General features: G+C 43.8%; 1 protein-coding gene across 1 annotated transcript in view; it reads left to right on the top strand.

Moving 5' to 3' along the window:
* TRIM66 (tripartite motif containing 66) overlaps positions 1-13,008 on the top strand; it is a 71,288-nt gene that overhangs the window by 42,535 nt on the left and 15,745 nt on the right. The window contains exon 11 of the mRNA XM_026651459.1: positions 1,612-1,767. Within this exon, the coding sequence (XP_026507244.1) occupies positions 1,612-1,767 (156 nt within the window). The remainder of the gene's footprint in view (positions 1-1,611; positions 1,768-13,008) is intronic.

Below are 13,008 nucleotides of genomic sequence, written 5' to 3'. Positions count from 1 at the left end.
CCAAAGATCTTACATTCTAAATAGACAAGACAAACAAAAGGTGTGAGAAAATAAGTGTTGTTATCCCCATTTTACAGATGGGGAACTGAAGGACTGAGATATTAAATGACCTGCCGAAGATCACACAGGAAGTTTGTTGCAGAGCTGGGAACAGAGACCAGGTCTCCTGAGCCACAGTCCAGAGCCTTAATCACAAAACCACTCTACCTTTCTTTTGCTACATACAGGGGTAGCCAAACTTACTGACCCTCCGAGCCGCATACAGTAATCCTTAGAAGTTCGAGAGCTGCAAGACATGCACAACCTGCCCCATGGGCCAGCGCCTGCTGGGGCATGGGGCTAAAGCCCTTACATCCCCCTCCCTGCAGGGCAGAAGCCCCTAGTCCCACCACCCCACCGCAGGGCAGAAGCTCCTAGTCCCACCACCCCGCAGCAGGGCAGAAGCCCCAAGCTCCCCCCACCCAGTCTGGTAGTCAAAGAATGTGGGGTGCACGGGGGGCTCCATGAGCTGCATTTTAACTGTAAAAGAGCCACATGCAGCTCAGGAGCCACAGTTTGGCCATGCCTGCTACATATCATCAGTAAATGACAACGTCACATGGACAAGTGAAGGGAATAAAACAGAGTCAGAGCTGTATAGGTGATGGGTTATAGTAAGTGTACATTCCCTGTTAGCTGATTTTTCAACCAGCAGGAGACCACACTAGATAATACACTAGAATTCTATAAAATGAGCCATATCCTCCCCTTCCTGCCCTCAGTCAGAACCATATAATTAAAATCTAGAACTGAGCCTGCTGGTGGCCGTGGTGGCCACACAGGGCAATATGGCTGAGCGCTTCCCAGACCCCATTAGGCAAAGCCTGCACAAAGAGATGGCTCTTGAAATGCACTCAAAAGATGGTGGGAGTTCAGGAAGATCTCCCAAGAAATGAATTCCACAGTCATGATTCTTTCACTTGGTAAACTCTGCCCAGGCCTAAGTTCTGTAAACTCTGACCATCTTCCAAAGTGCTCACATTGGTTTTAGCTGTCAAGGCAGATAGTGTGTGGGAATACCTGGATTTTAGACCATTCAAGGTAGATTCTGTGCAGGATTTTTCCCATGATATGCTAAGGCTATGTCTACACTATGGACTTGACAGCAGCACACCTGTACTGCTGCGGTTGGGCTGCTGTGCGGTCTCCGGTGTAGCCGCTCTATGCCTGGAGGAGAGAGTTCTCCCACCGGCATAATTAAACCACTCCCGAGTGGCAGTAGCTATGTCGGCAGGAGATCGTCTCCTGCCGACATAGCGCTGTTCATGCCAGCGCTTTTGTCGGTGAAACTTGTATTGGTCAGGGGTGTGTTTTTTTCACACCCCTGACTGACAAAAGTTTTGCCAACTAAAGTACTAGTATAGACAAAGCCTAAGAGGGAGATCAGTTTGTGTCTGTCTGTCTGTCTCTCTCTGTTTTGGGTTATTTTGAGTGTCTTTAAAACAACAGTGTTGTTATTATAAGGAATGGTCATTGTTTTAATATTTCACATACAGTGTGCTGATGTTATCTTCCTACGATTTACTGGATCTGAGTTCCTGGAAACACTGACATTTTATCCTTTCATCATAGGTTTGTGAGGATTCTGCTGAACTAGAAAGCGAAAAGCCGGTGCTTCCTCTTGATAGAAATGTTATTCCACCTCCGTCACAACCATTAGCTGAAGAAACCAGCAGTCCCTCCCCAGAGAGCACTGTGCAACACCCCTCTTTGAATCCAGTGAGGAAGGTACACAAAGCTTTTCAAAATCCTTTTTAAGAGAACATGTACTTTTATAGTATTGAATGTCATGTGACACTTCTACTGGAGTTCACATCCAAGCTGAAGGATTTAAATGTCTGGCTTATGTTCTGTCAGCACAATGGCTTGTAAGTAACCAGGCAATTTTCAAAGTTGGTTACAGCTGCTTCCTCTCCTCTCCCTTTATCCTAACCCTCTTTATTTACTTTATGTATTATGATGAATCTGGTATTTTGGTATATTTGTTGCATTTTGGAAAAAATAATTAAAAAATTATAAATAAAAAAAAGATGGTGGCAACCTAATATAGTTTACATCCACCTCTAACTTGGTTACAAGCCATCTTACAATCATGACTTATAATTTTGCTATAAACTGTCTATGGGGGCATCTATAGCCTGGATGCATCTAACATCGCTGTTAAATATATAAATAAATACAGCAATGGACATGCTACAGCTATGGTAGTTGACAAGCAGCGTTCTGATAGAATCATGCTTGGCAATCAATCTTGGAAATGGTTGGATGGTTGTTGCTAGTGTCATTTATAAACTGTGCTGTAGAGTGCCTTAGGCCTGGTCTACACTACAGAGTTAGGTCAACATAAGCTGCCTTGCATCAACCTAGCTATGGAAGTGTCTTCACTTAAATTTGGCTCCGACCAATGTAAGTGCCTCTCTACGCCGACTTAATAACACCACTTCCTCGAGCAGCGTAGAGTCATGGACGATGGAATTAGGTCAATGCAATGTCAGTGTAGACATGGCATTGCTTACGTCAACTGTTACTGGCTTCCAGGAGCCGTCCCACAGTGCCCCTCACTGACAATATACATCAATACAAGCACTCATAGTGAGGACGCAAACCGCCAACACAAGGAGCCAAGTATGCGCGCACACAAACGATTTAATAACTGCGGTGGCTATATGCCGATGTAACTTAGGTTGACAAAATTTTGTAGTGTAAACATGGCTTTAGTGACCTAAGGAAAAAAAAGGGGGAAGGAGGGAAAGGATAGATTAAAGGGACCTAATTGTCTAGTACATCTGCTTTAATTTTCTTTCTTGTGTATATTTAAGCAGAAAAATAGTGGTCTCTTTTACTCCTAACCCTTTTATGCACATGCTAGAGCCACAGTTTGGGATCCCTGACCCGAAGTGAGCCCCGATCACTAAATAAAGTGTATAGGCAGAGACACTCAGATCTTTTTGAACACAAATGGTAACTCTACAACCGTCTAGCTGTCTGAGGCTTATTTAATGTATATTGAGAAGCTGTCTTCTCTAGAGCTTAACAGGAAACCTGTCTCTAAGGAAATGAGGCTTCCTGAAATGCCCAATTATCTGTGAAGAGGTACAGTAGTCATGGAAAGAAGTCAGAGATGCAGGAGGAGGAGTTAAGACCTGGGGAAGGTGACAGAAAGAACTAGGTGTAGAGCAGAAGGAAGCTTAGCTGGAAAGGCAAGAAGAGAGAGGAAATGAAAGGAGGATTCTGAATATGAGAATGGAAGAGAAGAGAAGAAGGGCACTTGTAGAAGGAAAGAGAGAGAGGAAAGAATGACAGGTGTCTAACAGACCTGACTGGTGTAAATATTTTTGTGAAGAAAGCTAAGCTCTCTCAATGTCACTGGCATACTGGTTAGCTGTGGCTGAGATTGCAGCTTTGTTGTTGCTATTATTAATATATTGTAATTGGCCATTTTGGGAGTGATGTCATGACATACTCAAGACCCTGCTAATTGCTGATTTCGAAGTGAATGTAAAGGGAAGCGTGTGGCAAGGTCCCCTGCAAATACTGTTTCCATGGAAGCTTTCTAATAAGGAAGACAGTTTTCCTGATGTGCTAATTCTTGCTTTGAATGGGAGATTGGTTCCCACATAATTAAAAAGAGAGATGGACACCATGCCGGTTTCGGTCTATTTTGGCTGCATTTGAGTGTACATTTCTATGTAGATCTCCATCCTGGCAACATTTGCCTTGGTACAGGGAGTGTTGGGCCCCTTCATCTTCCACAAACAAATTCTGTGAGGCCACTGTAAAATGATAATATATTTTATTTAACTGAGTAGAGCCCTAAAACATTACAGTCAGAAAACATAACAGATAGAATGACAGGAGGCAAATATGAACATTCTTCTAATAAAAGAAAAACTGTTCTCCCTTTTAAGTAATAATTGGTGTTAGACATTTAAATGGTGCTTCCGAATTCTGCTCAAGTTCATTATACCAGTTATCCTCCTCTCCACACACCGTTTTCCTAATGGAGCATGATGATTTCTGAGCTGCCAAGATCCTCTGTTTAAAGAGGAAGCAGTGGAAAATTGAGAAGTTTTAGAGCTAGGATGTAGCAGTAACTCAGAATAAACTGATTAGTGATAAATTGGGCAGGGTTTGTTAACAGAGAGTTAAAAATTTCCACTCCAACGACTTGTAGCTCAAAGTTGGTTTTTTGTTTTGTTTTGGTTTTTTTGCCAGGCTTGATTGCTCATGTGATTAGACACCTGTGTTTTAATTTTGCAACATATTTATGGTGTGCATCTGAGGCTATTGACTAATAACTAGCCTGTGTGTCACTATATGGGATCATATCTGTTTGGGCATGAAGCTATACAAAACTGATGCTAATAATATTTTGGGATAACCACATTATTTGCAGGTTGCAAAACCTCAAGTAAGTCATGTAGGTCATTCCAAACAAGGGCTAGTAAAGCCATTATACTATGCCCCATCACCAGATATTCTTTACATAAAGCAGGTATTGCTAGCCATGGTATGTCATGAATGTTGGCATTTAAGCCATCACTTTCCCAAAGTTCAGAAGCGTTCCTGTTTGGGCTGATCTGTACTTTGTGTACTTGTTGAATGTGGTCTAGTGCCTGTATATATATCTTCAAATGTCTGCATGCTCTCTCATCTTCCTTTGCCCTGCTATTTTTTAAAAACACTTGTGGGAGTATTTACATTTCTGTCAGCCTTGCTGTCTTTCCTTGTCTGCCTCTGACTAGCCTTTCCCTGTGGGGGGAGCGCATTTTTTTTTTTTGAAGGCTATCTAGCTAGTGGATGTATTCATGTTCAGACAGTTGTGTGTTTTGTTTAAATCTTCCTTATTCCAAGTAATATAAATGTTGGGTTTGTGTAGCTCCCTTTAGGAATACAGCACTGAGCATGGAAATCCTCTTTTTAGCCACAAATCAGGCATAAGTTTCTCCACACTGCTCTGTCCATATACTCCACTTCTGTTCTGGAGGGAGCCAGCTTTTTGGGTGAAAGAGTAGTTTTGTCTCCAGGCCTATTCAATGTTCTCTGTTGAGAATGCCAACAAGGCAGTGAATTAAATGCAGGTTGATTTAGTGATTTTTGGGATAATGACTTTTGTCTGTTGGGAAGTGGAGTGAGCCAGCAAATTCATTATACATTAGCCATTAACAGCTGTCTGATGGAGGTAACTTTCAGTCACTACCAACATGGGCTACTTCTAACTAGGGTTCTAGAGGTGAAGGTTACCAACCACCTGAATCATTTGGTCCTCCTGTTGTTTTTGCATGGTACATTGGTGAGTTACTTATTTGCAAACAGGATCGGGGAGGGCAATCTATTTGAGAACAGATGCCAATTCTGTAAGATTTTTTGATGTAACTATGATTTTGGGGGTGATAAACTGAGCATGACATTTGCTTGGCTTGAATGTGTTTCATTTTCCTTCATGATCGTGATCAGTTAGAGGTATAACTTTAAAGCAGATAAAATGCAAAATTGGGAAGAAGTGCCATTGTTATTGTACAGATGCACCATGTGCATCTTTTAATAGGAAGCTCAGATACCATGGTGATAGGCATTATCATGTTTACAGTTCTTCCTTTTGTGAGTGTGTAACCAGCGGTGAGTATAATAACTAGATAGCCTTCCTCAAACCGAACTATTCTTTATTCTCATGGTAGGAACAAAGCATAAGAAAAAATGAATTTTAAAACAAATAGTCTATGTGCATGTATATCCTACTTAAGGCTTGCCATCTCCTCGTGGTGACCTGGACAGGCCTAACCTCTTCAGACCTTCCCAGCACATGGTTGTGTCAGTCTGGTTTCTTGAACATATCCCAAACAACTCCTGGCCTCCCCTAGCCCCAAGAGTCTCTTCTTAAACTGCTATAGTCCTTTTGATCTTCTTGTGTTCCATAGTCTTTTCCTGTCACACACTGTCTCTTACCAACCCATAAATGCTTCCTGAGGATTGGCTTATCTTGAGCCATTGTTTTGCTTCCTGCTTATTTTTCCTTACAGCAGGACAGTACCCTATTAAACAAAACCAATACATTCACACAGTAAACATCTCAATAACCCACTCAACATACAGTATTCATTCATTATTACAGAGCAGCTCCACATCTGTCACAGGTATAGAAATACCTAAAATAGGTAGATAGATCCCATTAAATGCTTCTCATCAGAGTGATGCTTCCAAATGCTTCACATTTTCTTTTACTCCCATATCAGGTAGTCTTTCATAGATTCTAAGGCCAGAAGGGACCACTGCGCTCATCCATTCTGACTTCCTGTATATCATGGGCCGGAGAAGTTTTCCAAAATAATCCCTGATTGAACTAGAGTATGTCTTTCAGAAAACATCCAATCTTGATTTTAAAATTGCCAGTGATGGAGAATTCACCACTATCCTTAGTAAATGGTTCTAGTGGTTAACTACCCTCATTGTTAAAAATTTACTCCTTATTTCCAGCCTGACTTTGTCTAGCTTCAACTTCCAAACATTGTATCTTATACCTTTGTCTTGGAATTTATGATAGGACTACGCCTTGGTAGTTCAAGATGGAACTTCTTTACCTCTCCTGAGATGTAATGAACATGAATGCCTCTAATTCTGTCATGTTAATATTACTATCATGTGAGATAAAACTGGATTTTATCTGCTACAGATGGAAGTGCTGTGCATTTTTCTCAGTCTCCAACACATCACGTTTGTCCTAAGCTTTATTGGTGACCTCTGTTCTGTCTACTGCTCATGTGCATGTTGTGATGGGATCCCTGAGGTGTAGCCTGGGAATGTGGGACTGCTGTGCCCCCTTAACTCTCTAGCCTGAGTTGTCTCTCACAATGCTTTGCTAGTGACAAGAAGCAATCCCCTCCGGACACTGTTATCACTCAGCACAACCGCATGTGGAGCCCCACACGCAGCTGGATTGCATGAATGCTCCCAGAGCCACCCATGAATCACACAGAGAAAGGCACCAGCCAAATCCCCCCAGCTCCCAGCACTGTACCTCAGGAAGAGCAGTGCACATTTATTAATTGCTTCACCACTTCATCAATGGAAAGTGGATATACACCAACCTTTGCAAACCTGAGCAGATTTACCACACACTTCAGGCAAACTCACTAGTAAAGATAAACAGTAAAAGAAGTTTATTGACTACAGAAGATATATTTTAAGTGATAGGCAAAAAGTCAGTTAGTTACCAAAATAAAATAAAATATATAAGAACGCAGTCTAAACTCTCAACCCTATTAGACTGGGCCACATCTAGATTAAGCAGTTTTTCTCACTCCACTGGAGTCTTCAGTCTTCTGAGTGTCTTTGTTGCTTGCAGCATAGGTGTGGAGAGGAGAAAAGGGGAAACGTGGGGCCTAGGGTTACCATACGTCCGGGTTTCCCCGGACATGTCCGGCTTTTGGGTCTTTAAATAGCCGTCCGGGGGGAATTTGTAAAAAGCTAAAAATGTCCGGGATTTCCCCTGGACCGCTATTTAAAGATCCAAAAGCGGCTGACAGGGCAGCCGCGCCGGCGGAAAGCGGTACTGGGAGCAGCGTGGAGCGGCCGCGAGAGGTGGGTGCTGGCGGCCCGGCTCCCCCTGCCTGGGGCTCCCCTCGCCCGCCGCGGGGCACGGACTCCTCTGCAGCACTGCCCGCCGCGGGGCTGGGGCTCTGCCCTGCACGCGTCCAGCACCCCCGGGGCTGCTCCTGCCTCCCTGGACTGGCCCCAGATCCCCTCTCCCGGGGGGCTGGGGTCCTGCTGCGGCTTGTGCCCCTCTGCCTCCTCCGCGGGGCAGGCAGCCCCAGGGGGTTGAGGCCGTGCCACCCCTTCCCCAGCTTCCCCCCTCCAGCAGCCCCCTGCCGGGCCTGTTCAGTCCTCGGCCCCACCGGGTCCTGCCCTGCCTCATGCAACCCGCCCCTACCGTGCAGCGGCCCGGCCCGGGGGGACTCGGGGAGCCACAGCAAAGCCTCGCCCAGAGCTGGTGCAGGAGACGAGCCTGGATCTCAGCCCAGGCTCCGGCATCAGCCCGCAGCCGGGAGCGGAGCGACCCCCCGCCGGCTCTGCTCAGCCCAGCCCTGCTCTTAAAGTGACAGGGACCCCACCACGGCTTGGCCCGGCCTGGGGCACGTGGGGGTGTCACCTCACCCCCCGCCTGGGGGGCCCGGCGAGGGGGGTGCTCGGCACCATAGCAGCGCAGAGGGGAGGCCAGCAATGCACCTTACTCTCTCCTGCACTGCCAGCCACGGTCTTGCCTCCTTTCCCCAGCTCTGTGAGGCACTGTACACCTCAGAGCAGCAAATGGTAGCAGATTCTGCTGTCTCCAAGCAGAGTCTAGCCCTGAGTGTTTATTTCCGCAGCAGTGAGTTTTCGGTTTGGTGCATTCACTCCTGATCTCCCTGGTAAAGTGTAACAAAAGCCCTTGGCATTCATTTTCTCAGTGTTTCTGGGAATACCCTTTTCAGTTTCATAGATTAATCTGGGATCTTTCTTTTGCTGTTTCCGGAGAGAACTGTTGACAGCAGGGAGATATGTCCCTGACTAGAGGGCAGGAAGCAAATTTGACTAGACCAGTTGTGACTTCATTTTTATTTGTTACTATAAAATGTATTACACACAAATAGATTGCTAATGAACTTCCACCTTTGGGTTTCTGGAAAACAACTCACTCTAATACTTGGAAGATGCAGGGACCTTTGGTCTTAAAAAATGAAACATCAGACTCATTAATTTGGGGGAAGTGCAGTGGTCCATTTATGAAATTTATTAAAAACATGATTCAAAAAATCCTTCTGAGACTGTATTTTAATGCTGAGATCCCAATAGCCTTACTATAGAAATAGAAAGTAAAACAAAGACATTCTTGATCCAGGTCAATTAGAGCAGTGGTTGTCAATGTTTCCAGACTACTGTACCTCCTTCAGGAGGCTGATTTGTCTTGAGTACCCCTCACTTAAAAACTACTTGCTTACAAAATCAGACATAAAAATACAAGTATCACAGCACAGTATTACTGAAAAATTGCTTATTTTCTCATTTTTACCATATAAATTATCAAATAAATCATGACTTCCAGATTGAGAAACACTGGTATAGTATATAGAGCAGTATAAACAAGTCACTGTCTACGATGATGGTTGCATATGCTTCGATAATTAGTTTGGCAAGGCCTTCTATATCAAAGTTACACACATTTTTACACAATATCAGGCAAACCAGCTTGGATCTCTCACTATTCATGTCTCTGTACTAATTGTGCTCTGCATCATTTCACAAAAAAGTTATTTAACTGAGCTTGAAATTTGTCATTATACTGAGATTTATAAAAATACCCTTCTAGAAAAACTTCCATTTGGCTTGCCAGTAAAGAAAAGGACTTTATATAGCTTGTTTGTTTGAACTTTGAGGCCCATACAGTCCCTGAAATGACACTGCCTTGGTTAGTGTTGTGCCACATTTCTCACAGTACTCATGATGGGTTGGATTGTCACAGCCCAGCTCAGCCACACAAGGGAGTAAATATTATCTTTTCCAAGTAGACCCCGCTGATATGGGGATGCCCCTTTAAAGGAAGGCCCCGGGACAGGTATGGACAGGGGAGTCCCTCCAGTGGAGGGAGAGGTGAGTGTCAGAGGTAGGGTTACCATACGTCTGGATTTTTCCAGACATGTCCGGCTTTTTGGTCCTCAAAATCCCCGTCCGGGAGGAATTTCCAAAAAGCCGAACATGTCCGGGGAAATAGGGAGGCATGGTAAGGGGACCGCCTCCTCCCCGGGCTCCAACTTTCCCGGCTCCCGCCGCTCTCCACCGCGGCGGGGGCTGAAGCAACTTCCCCAGCACAGCAGCAGCCGGGGGGCGGGAGGGAGGAGGGGGAATGTGGGGTGCTCGGGGGAGGGGGCGGAGTTGGGGCGGGGCCAGGGAAGGGGCGGAGTTGGGGCGGTGGCGGGGTCCCGTGGAGTGTCCTCTTTTTGCACTATTGAAATATGGTAACCCTAGTGGGGCCCCTGTGTTCTGTTTTATACCCTTACTCCATGTGCTTGGAGAACACAAGTCCAGGCATGTCTGGTGGGCATTGCTGAGTTTCCAGGCAAGGTTGAGGAATTCCCCTGATGTGGCCTTTTGCAGATGAGTCATTGAATTGTAGCGCCCTTGCTGGACAATGGCTGTTGATGGGTTGTTTGACACCCGCCCGGGCGTTGATTACTTTCTTTGGCATTGTCTCTGGAGAGCTAGTATCTGGGTGGTTCCCAAACCCACAGCATATTTTAGTCACAACCATACAGCACATTCTCATAACTTCATATGCATCGAACAATGGCTTTCAGCAGATCATAACCTTTCCCATGATACCTCACATGACATGCTTTATACGCAATATCACAATTATATGAAAATGAGGAATACGGGGGTTACAAGGTGCTCTCCCAAGGTATAGAATGGCACACATGTCTGATGGTGCTTTTTCCTACAGTGATATTTGAGGGTTTATGAAGAATATGTTTTGGAGGGTAAGGGCGTATCTTGGTTTATATTAGGACAGCACTGAGACTGTTGTCAGTATTCAGGAATGAATCATTGTAATAGTGTCCTGTTAGTTTCCAAGGTACTGCAGTGTGTTGGATGAACAGTTGAGCTGTTTACAGTACAAACATGTTCATGCTTAATGCAGTTAGCTATATTTCATAGAAAGGTATTTAACAAAACCCATCGCTTTGACCTGAAAAGTAGGTTAAATAAAACGTGACCACACCTGCTCTATGGAATCTTTCTTCCTCCACTTTAAACAAGATCCAGTTTGTTAGGATAGAAGGTTAAGAAAGATTTGGATTTTTTCTCATAGGAGGGAAAAGAGATCCTTTGGATTATACCCTGTAATTGTGAAATACAAATAGGAAGCATGTATAGACAGTTTTATCAGTGCTACTGTGAGTGGCGAGTTAAACAACTGGATTGGAGCAGTGCATTTGTTTAACCTCACTAGCATAATGAGCTGCCATGGGGATTGCTCCACTTAATAGCAGTCGTTCATTACTCTGCAACCATTTGCTCTGTTATTTCTCTTATAGCAAAGAGAATTGGCAGTTCATAGTTTTAGCCTTCTTTATAAATCACACTTAATGTCAACAGCCTTGAGACTTTGCCAAAACAATCCTAACAAATCCTAATCCCAGTCTTTCAAGGTAAGTATTTGCATCTCAGAATTCTTCTGTGTTAGTGCTGCATGTTTGCATAGGACCTTCTTGGAATGCTACTGTGATCAAAGAAATATTTAAATAATGTTTTACTTTTTATTCACGGTTACTTTGCATGTTATTTATTCTTACCTTAAACTACCATAGGTATGAAATTTTCAGCAGAGAGCGTATTTGGATAATTGGTGGATACAGCCATTATATCACAAAGGTCATCAGACCAAATTTCATTATTAGATAACAAGAATTCCATTTGTAATGACACAGATCTATTTGTGTATGCCAAGCTGTGCATTAAAATGTCAGACCCTAAAGATTTTCCTACACCTGAAACCTCCATCTACCCAGGATGATAGTTAATGCTTGGTGTTGTTCAAAGGGTGCACTGTAAAAGCAATAGTGCTTTCATAAAACAAAGGTCTGTTCTTTGAAGCCATCACATTTTCAAACCCTAGCTGAGCTGCCAAGGGAAAAGAGAGATTTTTTGCTAATGGCAAAAGAAATGATTATTTTAGGGAGTGAATTAATAGGATATTAATGAGCCTTGTTCCCAGTGCATTGTTCACTTCACACTTGACAGCAGCTCCATGGATCAGAATGGAATGTGTCTGTTCTTTACTGTGAGTTTTAATATTTTGTACTGAAAGATCATAATGTTTCCTCATCATTAAAATAACCACAAAAATTAACTTCTGCCACCAGGGAGAGACAGATGGCAGTTTGATGGCCTCATTATTCTTTTTCCTTTTTAGCAAGAGTAATGTTTTATACTGGCTTATACAATCTAAAAAGTTTCCTCACTAAACCTACTGTAGCTGGCAGAGTCAAAAGTATATAAGTATATAACTGTTGAATTTCAGCTCTCTAGATGTGTTCATTGTAAATACTTTAGGCCCTCATCTTGCAAAGACCTATGCATATTTCTAACTGTATGTACTGTGAGTAGTCCAATTGTCTTCAGTATGACAACTCACAGGATGAAATCCTGGCACCATTGAAGTTAATGGCAAAACTCCCATTGACTTCAGTGGGGCAACCATTTCACCCACAGCATGCATAGGTCTTTGCAGAGTGAGGCCTTAGGTTGTAACAGATGGTGACAATGTTGTAATATTCATGAGGAAAAATGTATATATTGATTACAGCAGGAGACAAAAAGGAATCTTGCTGTGGCTGGTTAAGACAGCTCTAGTGGACTTTTGTGCTGACAGAGTGATGTAAACTTGCCCTAATGCTGGGGAAGATAAGGTCCCTTCTATCTTAAATGCAGTCATCTTATCTTGTTTAATAGGAGCCTGATCCTGCAGTCCTATTCAGGCAAAACTCCCACGGTAGGATCAGTTCCAGGGTGGTTAAAAGGAAATTAGACTGCATGCTCAGGTGAAAATAAGTCATAGGGCTGGACTCTGTTCTCAGCATGTACCTGGGCTGCATTGTAAGACTCAAGTACCTGTTCGGACTTTATTGGAGTTAGCCAGATGTGACAGGGCCCTGTCCCACTCCTGTCTTTTGCTTAGTATACACAGGCTCGGAGACCTTCAGTTGTTAAATATCCCAGCACAGTTTGTTTACATTTGCCTTACATTTCCACCACCTTACCAATCCATACACCATCTCTGCTAAAGGAGAGAGGGAAGGGATCTCTACTAGAGATCCTTTCTAGCTCTGCTAGCCTGCCTCTTTCTCCCCTGCATGTCCTTCCTGTGCCGCCTTACACCTCCTATGTTAGTGGACCAATTTGCTCATTAGTCCTTCCCCCAGCCCATTCTAAGCC

Source organism: Terrapene carolina, unplaced genomic scaffold (assembly GCF_002925995.2).
Source record: "Terrapene carolina triunguis isolate 2854851 unplaced genomic scaffold, T_m_triunguis-2.0 Scaffold96, whole genome shotgun sequence".
Lineage (NCBI taxonomy): Eukaryota > Metazoa > Chordata > Testudines > Emydidae > Terrapene > Terrapene triunguis.
The sequence above is the reverse complement of the archived record's forward strand: the minus strand, read 5'-3'. Positions and strand labels throughout refer to the sequence as shown.